We start from the raw sequence: 12,646 nt of genomic DNA on the forward strand, positions 1-12,646 counted from the left end.
TTGACAGAATACTGACAGGGAAAATAACTAATTATTCAGCTGATATGATACTTTGCTCACAGGATTATCAGCGTGGGTTCAACATTCACTCCCTGTAGATGGAAAAACACTGAATGTTTTATGACCCCGAAGCTCGAGCAAACCATTGATAATGCATCACAATCTGTCAGCAGCAAGAAAGGTTGAAAAACAGTCAGATTTCCTGTTTCACAGTTTGACATGTTGTAGCCTGGAAGTATCTGTTGGACTGTGTCCGACTCTGTGCTCCTGGAGTTCGTTTCGACAAATTCGTGACGAGTTCTTTCAGGACAGAGATAATAGTTTAAATCCGCCTGGAGAAACCATCGTCTCCATTCGATCCTGTGTTTAACCATTTTCTTCTTTGTTTTCTTTTTTTTCCCCTCCCAGTAACGGCTCCTCAGTTCCATCGTCCCCAGAGAGAGCAGCGTAAGACCCGGCGATTTTAACCCTTTAATTTAATAACCCTTAATTTAATCCCCAATCCCACGTTTGCCCTTTGACCTTTCAGTCCATAACCTACCAACCCCTGCATGCTGTAACAATCTGCCAGCCAAGCACAGACCCCTGTTCTCTGACTATGAGATGCTGAATCCAACTAATAGTGGCACCAGTTAAATAGAAAGCACCTCCTTTAATTTTCATTTTCATTTTAAGTAGAAGAGTTTTTATTGTCCACATTTGACCAAAGTAGTAAGCACCAGTTTAAACTGTATCACCAGCGTGATTGTCACCCACCAGAAACGTGATCGTGGCCCGACTTTATCAAATTGCTGAGGATTATAATAATCTAAGGAGTCTGCGTAGGAGTAAGCACATTAATCAAATGACTCAGTTATTCTTACAGCAAAGTATAGGAGTAACCTTTAAAGCAAATCTTTTAATTTATATGCATGAGGTTCAGCCTCCATCAGTCCTATTAATAACTGGCTATTATTGTATCTCACCACCTAGATCAGCAGATCCACACATGAAAGATAGAAAGAATTACTGCAAAACAAATAATACTAAAAGTATTTAAAAAACTGTATGTGTAATTGGAAGTAATGAATATACAGTGCAGTGCAAAGTCTTAGGACACTTTAAACTGTATTATTTAAGCAAGGTTATAACGATTATATATACTAATTTCTCAGTAATCTCTTGACTAAAATACAACTAGAACATAAGGGAAAGAAAACCTAAATATTTCAGAATAAAACAACTTCAACAGGCTAGGGCTGAAAGTATTTAGTGTGATCATATCTTGAACTCTCGCAGACAGAGATTTTAATACTAATCTTCTGCTGTATTTAGACCATGTTTATTCAGACATGTCCAAAGCTCAGTATTGATTGTTTGAGTTACCTTTTGTGATAGTTTCACACTAAATATTGACTTCAGCCTGAAGAAACCACTTTGTTCAGACTTTTTTGGTGTTTAAATGCATTACACATGTTCTTTTCTATTCTTTGTTTCCATCTTAATAAACTGAGAAACTTATATATATATATATATATATATATAAGTTTCTCAGTTTTTATATATATATATATATATATATATGGAGAGAGAGAGGAGAGAGAGAGAGAGAGAGATACTCATTACAACTTTTCTAAAACAACATAGGCCTAATGATGCATGCCAGCTATGCGCAACCTATTCACCAATATCACAGTCAGCAAAATCCTAATTATTTGCCAACGTTTTTTTAATTTAAAATCAAATTTTCTGGCAAAAGTTAATGAAATCAGTAAGTAGCCATCGACCATAGTATTGAACATAGAATTATAATAAGGGAATGAAAAAAGAAAGAAGAAAAACTAAGAAGCCATACTAGAACAAGGAGGAAGTCTTTTGCTGGTGGAGGAAATACGTCAGAGAAATTGAAATTGGAAAGAAAAAAACAAAAAGAGCCTAATTTTTCTTTTCATTAGCACCCTAAAAGTATGATGCAGCACCCTTTACAAGTATGTCTGGAGCTTATAGCTGAAATTGAAGCAGCAGCTGCAGCTTGTACAGTATGCTATAGATCTCCATGATTATGAATTATATGTTTTGCATCATATCATACAAGAGCGTGTATTTCATTACGAGCAATGCAAAACATAATAAACAGGCCCAATAACCATAAACACAAGAGATTTAAGCATATTTTTAAATCAAAAGAGCCATGATAAATAGCTTTTAATCTTTACGTAGTAATTGAAGTAAAGAATTTTCTTTTAATCTCTCACTGAAATGTCACCTCCAGCAGTTTGATAAATTCGGGCCGTGTCTTCTGCTCAGATTCGGGAAGAGAATCACGTCATGATGAGACTCCAGGGAAAAGGAATCACCTTCCCTCCTCTTGATTGGTTTTGTTATATTGTTCGGTGCCGCTCCATCTTATAATCCTATAATCTTCTTTTTACAGCGCTGCTGGAACCACAGTGCTCAAGAGCTTGACCATGTAGGTTTCCTCTCAGAACACCAGACACTTTCAGGGACACTGTGTGATGCTAGATGTAGACTTGTGTTTATTTAAAGTATATTTAGAAAGGCTGCATAAATCAGATGCACTCCGCTGTAGTCTGCAGTAATTTCCACCATCTGTGTTTTCTGGAGGTTGAAGCAGTTCATTGCTGCACCCTGAGATGTTTAAGTACTCGGCGTGTTTGAGTTTTCGTGACACAAAGTCGGTTCGTAGGCCTCAGCCCCGGCAGCCTCCCTCGCACTTCTCTCTGCACTTATTCTGAAGTGACCCACATACAAAGTCACTCGGAAAGTTGAAATTGATGCTTCACGTCATGAGTCAGCTGTAGTAGTGGCCATATTACACTATTCCTCACTTTGAGGATGCCGGAGTGGTGCATTGTAGCACTTTACACGGCAAGTGGTTGTAATCTGCTGTCCTCTTCTTCTCCAAAATGTTTTTTTGTTGTCTACTTACTCATTACAAATATCACTGCAGCATTTATGATATCTTTGCTGCAAACTAACCTGAAAATTTAGAGATTGGAGACAACAATGTTAATGAAGCATGTGCCAAAACACCCTTAAGAATAAGAATCCAAGATAGACACAAACAGCATTAACTGGTTATCAGTTGCATTAGTTGTTTCATTTCTATGTCCAGAGTAAGCCGGACACAAAGAAGAACATGCACCAGAGACAGACTGTTGCCTTTAAGACTACACATTCACACCCATCACTTCTCCATTTTCTTGTTACTCCTCATATTGTTTTCATCTTTCCTCTTTCATTCTTTTCCTCTTCCTCACCTCCCTCCCTACTTCTCCACCCCAGGTTTTGTCCCTGTCTTTTTTTTTTGCAACCCTGTCTCAACTTATGCTGCATAGGTTGAGAAGAGAGAAATGATCAAACACAAGCAGACAGACATAAAAAAATAATATATACAGACAATGAAAAGCATTAACAAAATAACGTCAAACACTTGACTTGGTTTGCATATTTGAGAAGGAGTGAGAAGTACAAACTTATTTAATCTCACCCGTAAACTTTCTAAATATAATATCAGTAATGATATATTATATCATTACTGATATACTATCCTTATTAAAGATATAAATTAAGTTAAATTGTGAGCTACTGCAATGTTACAAATACCCTAGGCGGACTGTCAAACCTCAGTGTTGCCAAGTGGTTATTTAGTGTTATTATATTTTTTCTCAAATCATATTTCCTTTTGCAAGTTAGTAGCATATGGATAACATTTCTAGAAGTTGCTTCTTGGCAAACATTGTACTTCCTTATTTTCCTGCTTTCAGCACTTTGTATTTGTTCTCTGCATTTGTCGACATCATTTTTCCTTTCCCTTTTTTAATTTTCACCAAAGCCTCTACTCCTTTGCCTTGTTCCTCATGTTATTTATCCACTAAGAGTGTTTTTGTGCAGTCAGTATTTTGTAAATCTGGTTGTGAAAAAACCCCAGACCTCAATCAACAGTCTACTAACTTTGTCAAACTGGGACCGTCATGCTTTTTAGGGAGGAAATGGCGAAGGAAATGACAGAACTTCTGGCTAGGTGGGTAGAAACCATTTGTACAAACTGAACCTTCATTGAGAATCTCCACACAATCAGTTGCTCAAATTGACCAACTTTTTTTTTTATCAAAAGAAGAATATGTGATATAGAAATCCTCTTAAAGCGTCATTGATTTTGTTAATTGTTCATGATCAAAATCTAATTTATAAATTCTGATTAACGGGGTTAATTCCCTGTAAAAGTTTGATATGCATGCACAGTAAGTTACTGATTGTTCTCCTGTTTATTTTGAGCCTTTTTCTGCTGAACGCTTTTTGTTATTTCATCCTCTGAGTACAGCAGTCGACCTGCTGATGTTTGCAGGGTGAAGTACCTGCTTGTTAAATGGTGTTTGAGCTCTTCATTTTACTCCACTGTCCCAGTGCGGATGTTTTAGCAGCTCCTGAGTTTAAAACCCACGATGCGAAATTTTAAGTTTGCAACTCAACATTGTATTATTTGAAAAGTGCAATCGGTAGCTGTATGCATATGCAAAATTGAGCAAAGAGTATAGATGATTTAGTGTTGCACCTTATGATGTTTTTTCACTTTGGAGATGCTGGAATGCATTGAAAATTTTATCAGCCGAGCAAATAATGTACACAGAAGTATGTTGGTGACTATAGTGATGTTACATAGCGCTGAATTGTCGACAGGAGTGTTGCCACTTGAAAAGGCGGCAACTGAAAGCTGCAACATCAAAGCTGTGGAGATAAGTTTATTTGAACTTTTTTTTGATAAACAACTTTTGGACGTGAAAGAATTCAGGTTAAAGTCATCTTATCTGCTTTGGACTTCTGGCTTTTTAATAGTTAGTAAAAAAGTAACTGTGTACCTATGAAGGTAAAAAATGTAACAATTTTTTAGTGTTTGACCACACAGTTTGCAGTAAAACTATTACACAGTTTATTACAGAACTTGTAATAAATGACACACACAGTCACTAAAGATTTTACATTACAAGTCTCTAAATGTACTCACATCACTGTTACCATAACAATGACAGTATAATGACAAGGCACTAAATAAGGTTTTATGCATAATAATAGTTTCAGCATTTTACATGAGGCCTAAGGTTGAGTCCATAGACTAAAAAATATAATGGACATAGCAACCATCGTGTCACCCATTGGTTTGTGGACTTGCGTTTTGCCTCAAGTTTCGACCATCACCACCTTGACTTTTGTAGGGCTAGAAGTGACCATATTTGGGTAAAAGGTTGGTGCTAGGCAGCAAAGAGTGGATCTAATGCACAGACTGTACCAACGCCACACAGTCAGCCTGTATCTCATGCAGCCCTACCCATAAGTGTACGTAAATTTGAGTTTTAGGAAATTAAAATGGGGGAGTTGTTGAAAAAAATATTTTAACCCCCCTGTCAGTCATCAAAAGTGTTGAAATTAGTTATAGAGACCAAAACAGTTTTTTTGTACCAGGCTGTATTTCTGCTGTAAAGTTTGGCATTTTTAACATGGGTATTGTTTCTGTTTTGGAGCCAACCCCAAGTGGCCATTCAAAGAACTGCAGTTTTTGGCACCTCCACATTGGCTTCATTTTTCAGCCTCAGAGGTTGCTGCTTGGTTGAGTTAAAAAAAAAATCCACCAGCAGTCTGAATTATATTCACACAATACTGCAAACTGCCCAGTACAATCAGTTCTGTTGGCCGGCTCAGCAGTTTATTGTTGTTTAAAGGCCCAACCCTGCATTTGGTGGACCACAGAAATTTGAGCTAATCCACAGATAAGAAGAGTCTGAGGTATCAGTGAAAACATTTGTTTTGTTTTTCAACTGATTATGCTTGAAATATATGAAATTTACTGGTGTTGTTACAAACATTACTGCTGTAAACAAACCTTTAACAGAATCAGAGGTTCAAGCGCTGTCAGTAAGATAAGACTGATGGCAAGTTACAATCTTTTTGGATACTGCACTTTTTGATACTAGACACTGTGAACATGCTCTGATGAAAGTAAAAGTCCTGTGCTGAAAATGTTACTTGTGTAAGTTTATTAAGTATAATCAAGGAAATGTACAGAAAGTAACATACCTAAAGCAGGAAATAAAAAATAAAAATCTTCAAAGTTATTATGTTTTTAAATAAGTGACTTAAATGTCTATCAAAACAGTTGTCAATTAATTCATTTATATTTTGTCAGTTGGCTAATTGATTAATCGACTAATCATTTCAGGTGTACTTGGATTCACTGTGAAATTGACACAAAACATTTTTTAAAAACTTTTCTTGTGTATTTATTGCAAAAAGTGTATTATGTTAACTGCAAATACCTCAAATGTGTACTTTAGTAAAGCATTTGAATGCTTGAGTACTTAATTACATCCCATCACTAGCAATCACCTGTTTGTTTAGTAGAGCTGTGAGATTTTCAACATGTAACAGCCTTTGATCTCGACAGGTGAAAGCTAACTTCGGCTGCAGTCAGACGTAGCACCTTTGTGAGCACTTTCTCATCAGATTACTGCAGCTAAATGGTGTTTTCCTCATGTGTTCCTCTCGGGCATTAGTGCTGGTGTGAATGAGTGATGTCAGTTGAAGTCTTGCCAATCTCTCCTCCGGCTTCCTCTGTTCATCTTTCTGCGGCTAATTGGCTCAGGCCTCCACTCACTATGCCTCAAACACACAGGAAGTAGCAACAGAAGGTGACTGCACCACTCAGCTGCTTAGCTCGCTGCCAAAGCCGACGCGTGCCTTTTGGGAACACGGTGCAGCCACCCCGGTCCGAGGCAGGCTCCTCACTAATCATTAGATGCAGAGCCACCCAATAGGATTAGAGAACCAGCAGGGTCCCGCCTTCAACTTCCCGGTGTTCTAAAAAGGGCAAATCCCGGTCACGGATTAATCAGGCCTGTCAGCAGAGAAGCAGCATGCCAACAGCACAGCCCACAGCTGGAGAGGAGCTGCACACTTTATACTGTCCAACCGTCATCTATAATTTAGCAGTGCGCTGCCACTCCACACCGACTTCACGGCATTATACCAGAGGCGCTTTTTGACTTCCTGGCGACTGAAACAGCATGCATTTTAATGATCTCAAACACTCTTTAGAGATCTTTCTTTCTTTGCTTTTAACTACAATGCTGCTAATGTGACATCCTGTTTCCCCTCGCTTTCACCTTAACTGTTGCAATGACCCTGTAGCTGCAAAAAACGACTATTATCTGTTTTATTAAATCTGTAGTTTTTCTTCCCTTTCAGGTGGGTGGAGTTTATTGTAAAAGGTAATTCAGGTGTTTTCTGAATTACTTTTTAGCTTTTGACCAGATGATTTTAGCCTGTTGTGGTCAGAAAAAAAAAGGAAAGATTTTTGACAGATATATAGTCTGTGTTTGAGTCAGTAGGTGTCAAACTTCTGGGGACAACACAGGAAATAAAATCATGCCACTCTATTTATTATTACATTATCTTGATGTAAACTCCACCCATCTTCTTATCAATTTAATACAAAACATGAGTTACGAATCCTTTTTGACCCCAGTTCACAATGAAGCGAATGACCCCATTCTCTTGCGTTCATTGCTGCCGGTTTTCCCACAGTTCACTGCTGGCGAGGTTTTGTTACTGACTTCCTTTGTCATTCTTGTCTTGTTTCCCAAATTAGAGGTCCGCAGGTTCAGGCCTCTAAGGCTGCTGCCGGGGCCAAGAAGTACGAGCTGAGCAAGTGGAAGTATGCTGAGCTGCGGGACGCCATCAATACCTCATGTGGTGAGTGTCACGGTGTAGTTTGTAATCACAGTGATACACGTTATTACTGCAGTGCATTCCTGCTAAACACATTTTGCCAACAAGGTTTCACTGGAGTTTATTATTTTAATAAGACAAGGCTTTACATTCCTAGTCAGACTGTTTCAACACTGTGGGCTAGAATAAGATATAACAGCTACAGGTCAGATTGACAATAAATTTTACATAGATGTTCATGGTCCACAGAGGATAATCTGAAATAATTTTGCTTTGTTTTAGCACCACCATCAAGCCAAGTATTCCCCATGACAAATAACTATATTTGCCAATTTGCCATATTTTATTTAGTGTTCATGGTCTCCAGAGGATGAGTCCTAAAAGTTCCTGAAACTCCTACCCTCTACTTTAACCCTTGTCTTAGGTCGAATGTCCCAGATGTGGGACAGCTTTACGCCACCCCGAGTAAAAATGTCAACTTTTAAACAAGATATCTCATGTTAAAGCCAGGGATTGCTATGAAACAAACTGATCGCTTTCCTGTTCCCCAGAGGATAAACCGGTTTAAATTAAATTACCCACAATAACGTTTCGACTAGTTCCCTTGTTTCAGTCAAAACTTAAAGACAGCTTGGTCCATGACATGGTATTTTAAAAAGAAAACAAATTACCAGACCTCCCTAAAATTTGCCGTGCGTTTTCGGACGATGATCCACATAGTATTAACCCTTTGATTCTTGGCACTTGAAGGTGAACTTTCCTGTCAGATGTTGAAAATGTTCACTTTGTACCTCAAGATATCTAACCTACGGGATATCTACGAAACTTGTTGATTGCATTCCAGCGGATGAACTGGTTTGATTTTTTTAATGACCCCGTGACTTTTCCTTTAGTGCTGCTGTTAGGACAAACTTTATATTTTTATCCTTGTACTGTGAGGCTATGAGAGTTCAGTAATTTAGCTTTATTTTCACCAAGTGGACCGCTTTGTGAGAAATATCTGCCAGAGCTTCACTTTCCACACCACTCACTTTTATTTTTGTGAACTCTGCCTCATTTTCTGACCACTTCTCTCATGTGGGAGTGTATTACTGGTTGAGCACAACAGAGTACAACTCTTTGAGCAAAAACTCATCATGGTGATACCACAATTGTACCCCATGTATTGCTTTAGTCAGACCAAATATGACAATACTACATTGTCTCATGATGACATATCAGTCTGTTGCAAACTACTTAACCTTTACACTGACACTCAGAAAGTAGATGATGGTCCTATTCAGGGCAGTTTAAAGGTGCCACATGTGTCACTCTAGTGTTATTGACACCAGCATGGTTGTGACAAAAAATATCTCATAGAAAGACAAATAATGGATTATTTGTTATCTTGACAACATTTTAAAATAAAGGAGGTCAAAGGTCAGAACGACAGCACCCTGATAGTGGATGTCCAAATATCCACGCCTCCTTTGGCTGATTATGAGTCAGTTGTGGAGGTTAAGAAAAGAGCAAGGGGAAGAATAACCCCCTCTTTCCGCTATTTTCCTCTCAAAATATTGAGTTTAACCCGAGAGCTCACCTGTCCTTATTCACGCAGCAGGAAGCGTGAAGGACGAGGACAGGGAGGGGAGGGCAAACACCCGGCAGCATCCCAGAAATGTATTTGTGGAGAAGCAGAGCCTGCAGCGCGGCCGTACATAAACACACAGAAATGAGTGTGTTAGCTGTTAACAGGCCGCTCACCTCACCTCCCAGACGGAGGGGGAGATTGAATACAGATGTGATCACAGCCGCCGCTCATGATGATCTGCAGAATAAACGTCCAACATAACAGAGAGACGAGGGGTTGTTGACACCTGCCACATTCCGGTTCATTCTGCAGGGATTTCAGCTCTGCACACTAAATTGAAGTTGTTTTTTTTTTGGTTTTTTTTTGTGTGTGTGTGTGTGTGTGTGTCTGCGTCCAAAGTATTTTTGTTCAGGTGACGTTACCTAAGCACTTAGTGTGCATTAAGCATCTCATCGCACACTGTTAGCCCGCGCCCTGCGGATGACAAATTGAATGTTTTTTTACACTAAGGTAAATTATCTGAATCATCCTGATGAAAAGTGTTATCTTAATGCTGCAGGCTGCGTGAAAATCTTTTGTCAGTATGTTAATGTGTGTGTGTGTTTTAGTGCACATTCACACACTGTATTGATTTTTTTGAAGATATTAATGAACTGTGTAGCAGCTTGGAGAGGAAATGAAAAAAAGGTCAATGTATCTGTTGATAATATTTGCGTGAGGTTTAACACAGGTTCATCATTAACAGACACACACTGTGTAGCCAAAAGTATGTGGACACCTGTGCTTTAGGCCCCTTAGTTCCAGTGAAGAGAAGTCTCATAGGCCGGATGTACAGAAAAAGGTTTTTTTGCCCACATTCCCCGATCAGAGGCATTTCATATTAAATATCTGCCAATACTGCGTCCAGATCCATTGCTTGTATTTACCTGGATAATACAGCTGCACAATTCACACTTCAAGTACTGTCAAGTTATTAGAGTGCATCCAGTTGTATGTGCTTGACAGTTTAGTAGTTCTGCAATGCAGTACAAGAAAACATGCCTGTTTCTAAACAGTTCCTTAAGGGTTTTATTTTTACAAAAATAATAAAGTAAACAAACTGTAAATATTTTTGTATGTCTCGTATCACAATTCCACTTAGTACAGCATTTGTTTTTAAATATTATATTTTGGGCTTTCTAGTCTTTATTTCAACAGACCAGGGGGCGTGAAAGAGGGAGGGAAAAGGGGTGACATGCAGCAAGAGCCAAGGTTAGAATCGAACCCATGGCCATTGTGGCGAGGACATAGTTTTTATACACTTTTCAAAAAAAAAAAAAAATCCACTTAAATCCACCTAGTACCGCATTAAAAAAAAAAACACAAAAAAAACCCCAAAGTAACCTAACTAAAATGTGTCTTCAGAAAGTGCCCTCAAATCCACTTAGTGTAGCATTGTAATACAAGTACAGAACACAATAAATACGTTATATAATCACAATTCCAATTCAGAGTTGTGTTATAGCTGAACTTTAACATTCCCAATCACAACAAATCAAAATCGATCACAGTTCTGCTTATTATAGCATTACAATAAAACTAGTGTACTTCAAATGAACAACAAAGATTTCACTTCCACTTAAAGTGGTGTAGCAGCTTAAGTTGAACATGAAAAAATATCTGTATCTACCTTTTGGAATAGCCGAATTACAATAAAACCTCAATATCTGCTGCATATCATGCTCTGCGTTTACCACACCTGTGTGATGGTGGACATAAAGAAAGGATCAGGCAGGGCGCATGCGCAAAAGAACTGATCTCAATTAATTTAAAAAATATCTTGATCGGGCAGATGACCATCCTTACAATCTGACTGGGACATCCCTACTCAGCATACAAAGTTATTTTAGAGCAGTAATTCTAAAGTACATGACAAGTTGGTATGAGCCTGATATTTAATAGATTTACTTTCACAATAACAAACACCCTTTTGCTTCTGAGTCAGTTTCAACACCTAAACACCAAGCTTTGCGACTGAAAGAGACTGACAACTTGAAGTGAAAATAGAAAGTAAAAGTCATGGATAAATTGTTGAAAGGCCCAGCTGCTGCCACTACAAGTTGATATGACGGCAAACTTGCTGGAAAAGAAAGAAATTCTGTGTTCTGAAAGGTCGTCGAAAAAGAAAAAGCACAATTCTGACATTTACTTGTAGTAAAAGTCTCAGTATTTGTACATACTGATTTTCCCAAATCTGTCTCTTCCAGATATCGAACTGCTGGCGGCCTGCAGAGAGGAGTTTCACCGCCGGCTCAAAGTTTACCACGCCTGGAAGTCAAAGAACAAGAAGAGAAACACGGAGACTGAGCCGCAGAGAGCGCCGAAATCTGTCACCGACTACGGTACGACATTACAACACATTACTGCATTGTTAGGGGAAGGGTTATGACTACCAACAGGTTTTATTAGCATTTAAAAGCATTTCTAACCATGAGAAAAGCTTCATTTACATACTTGTCTCATTAATAGTTTCCCAACTGACTTGGGGGGGGGGGGTATCCTTATTTTCTAACTTTTTTTTTGTTACTTGTACAAATTAAACAATTAATTTTCTTTTTTCATGTCCACAATCTTGCTTGACGATTGCGACTGGCACGGAAAATTTTGAGATAAGACAAAATTATGTTTTAATTTTGGGTACTTGGATTAGTACCTATAATCTAATAACTGAATGTAATATAGGAATTCCTTACGTACACATAACTGTACCTTTAACAGTGACATCTCAACCATCAAACATTATAAAGGTGACAAATAATTTTGTTAAAGCGCAGCAATCAACACAGTAACAAAAAAAGTAACACAAAATCAAGATTAGTTATTTTATCTTTTATTGACACACAGCTCTGCATTAATTTAAAAAAAATCTTATCACACTCAAATCATTGTATTTGTGAGGTGTGCACAAAGAAGAACTCAATATTTTTCTTTTATAAATACCAGTTAATATTTGGGAAAATGGCCTGTATATTGTTTTTGTGCACGCACACTCTTTACAGATCTGGCCCCTGATGTTATATCACACATTGCATCATAGGTTGATGTTTCACACTAATTATGAATTAAATATGTAGAAAACCCCAAACTGCCAATAGTAAAAACCCTGCAAATGAAAGACACTTAACGGTGACCCGTGCTCATTCTTCTGAGTCCAGACGTTGTTCAAACACGAGAAACAAATGGACTCTGTCTCTCACCTCTCCGCCGCCATCGCCGCATCTCCTTGTGCCACACGTTGAGTTGTCATGACGACAGAGAGCTCTTATTCTGAGCCGTCTATTGTGTGCTCTGCTCAGACTACTGATTGGACTGCGA

General features: G+C 38.3%; 1 protein-coding gene across 6 annotated transcripts in view; it reads left to right on the top strand.

The window, feature by feature from the left end:
• Positions 1–12,646, top strand: part of myo6a (myosin VIa) — a 212,743-nt gene that overhangs the window by 134,942 nt on the left and 65,155 nt on the right. For 2 of the 6 annotated variants that reach the window (XM_088089544.1, XM_088089545.1), the window contains exons 29-33: positions 409–447; positions 2,414–2,449; positions 3,986–4,024; positions 7,643–7,746; positions 11,539–11,673. In XM_088089544.1, the coding sequence (XP_087945670.1) occupies positions 409–447; positions 2,414–2,449; positions 3,986–4,024; positions 7,643–7,746; positions 11,539–11,673 (353 nt within the window). The remainder of the gene's footprint in view (positions 1–408; positions 448–2,413; positions 2,450–3,985; positions 4,025–7,642; positions 7,747–11,538; positions 11,674–12,646) is intronic. The other 4 variants (XM_088089547.1, XM_088089548.1, XM_088089546.1 and 1 more) reach the window with 3 other exon arrangements.

Source organism: Plectropomus leopardus, chromosome 16, assembly GCF_026936395.1.
Source record: "Plectropomus leopardus strain MGB_pleo_1.0 chromosome 16, ASM2693639v1, whole genome shotgun sequence".
NCBI lineage: Eukaryota > Metazoa > Chordata > Actinopteri > Perciformes > Serranidae > Plectropomus > Plectropomus leopardus.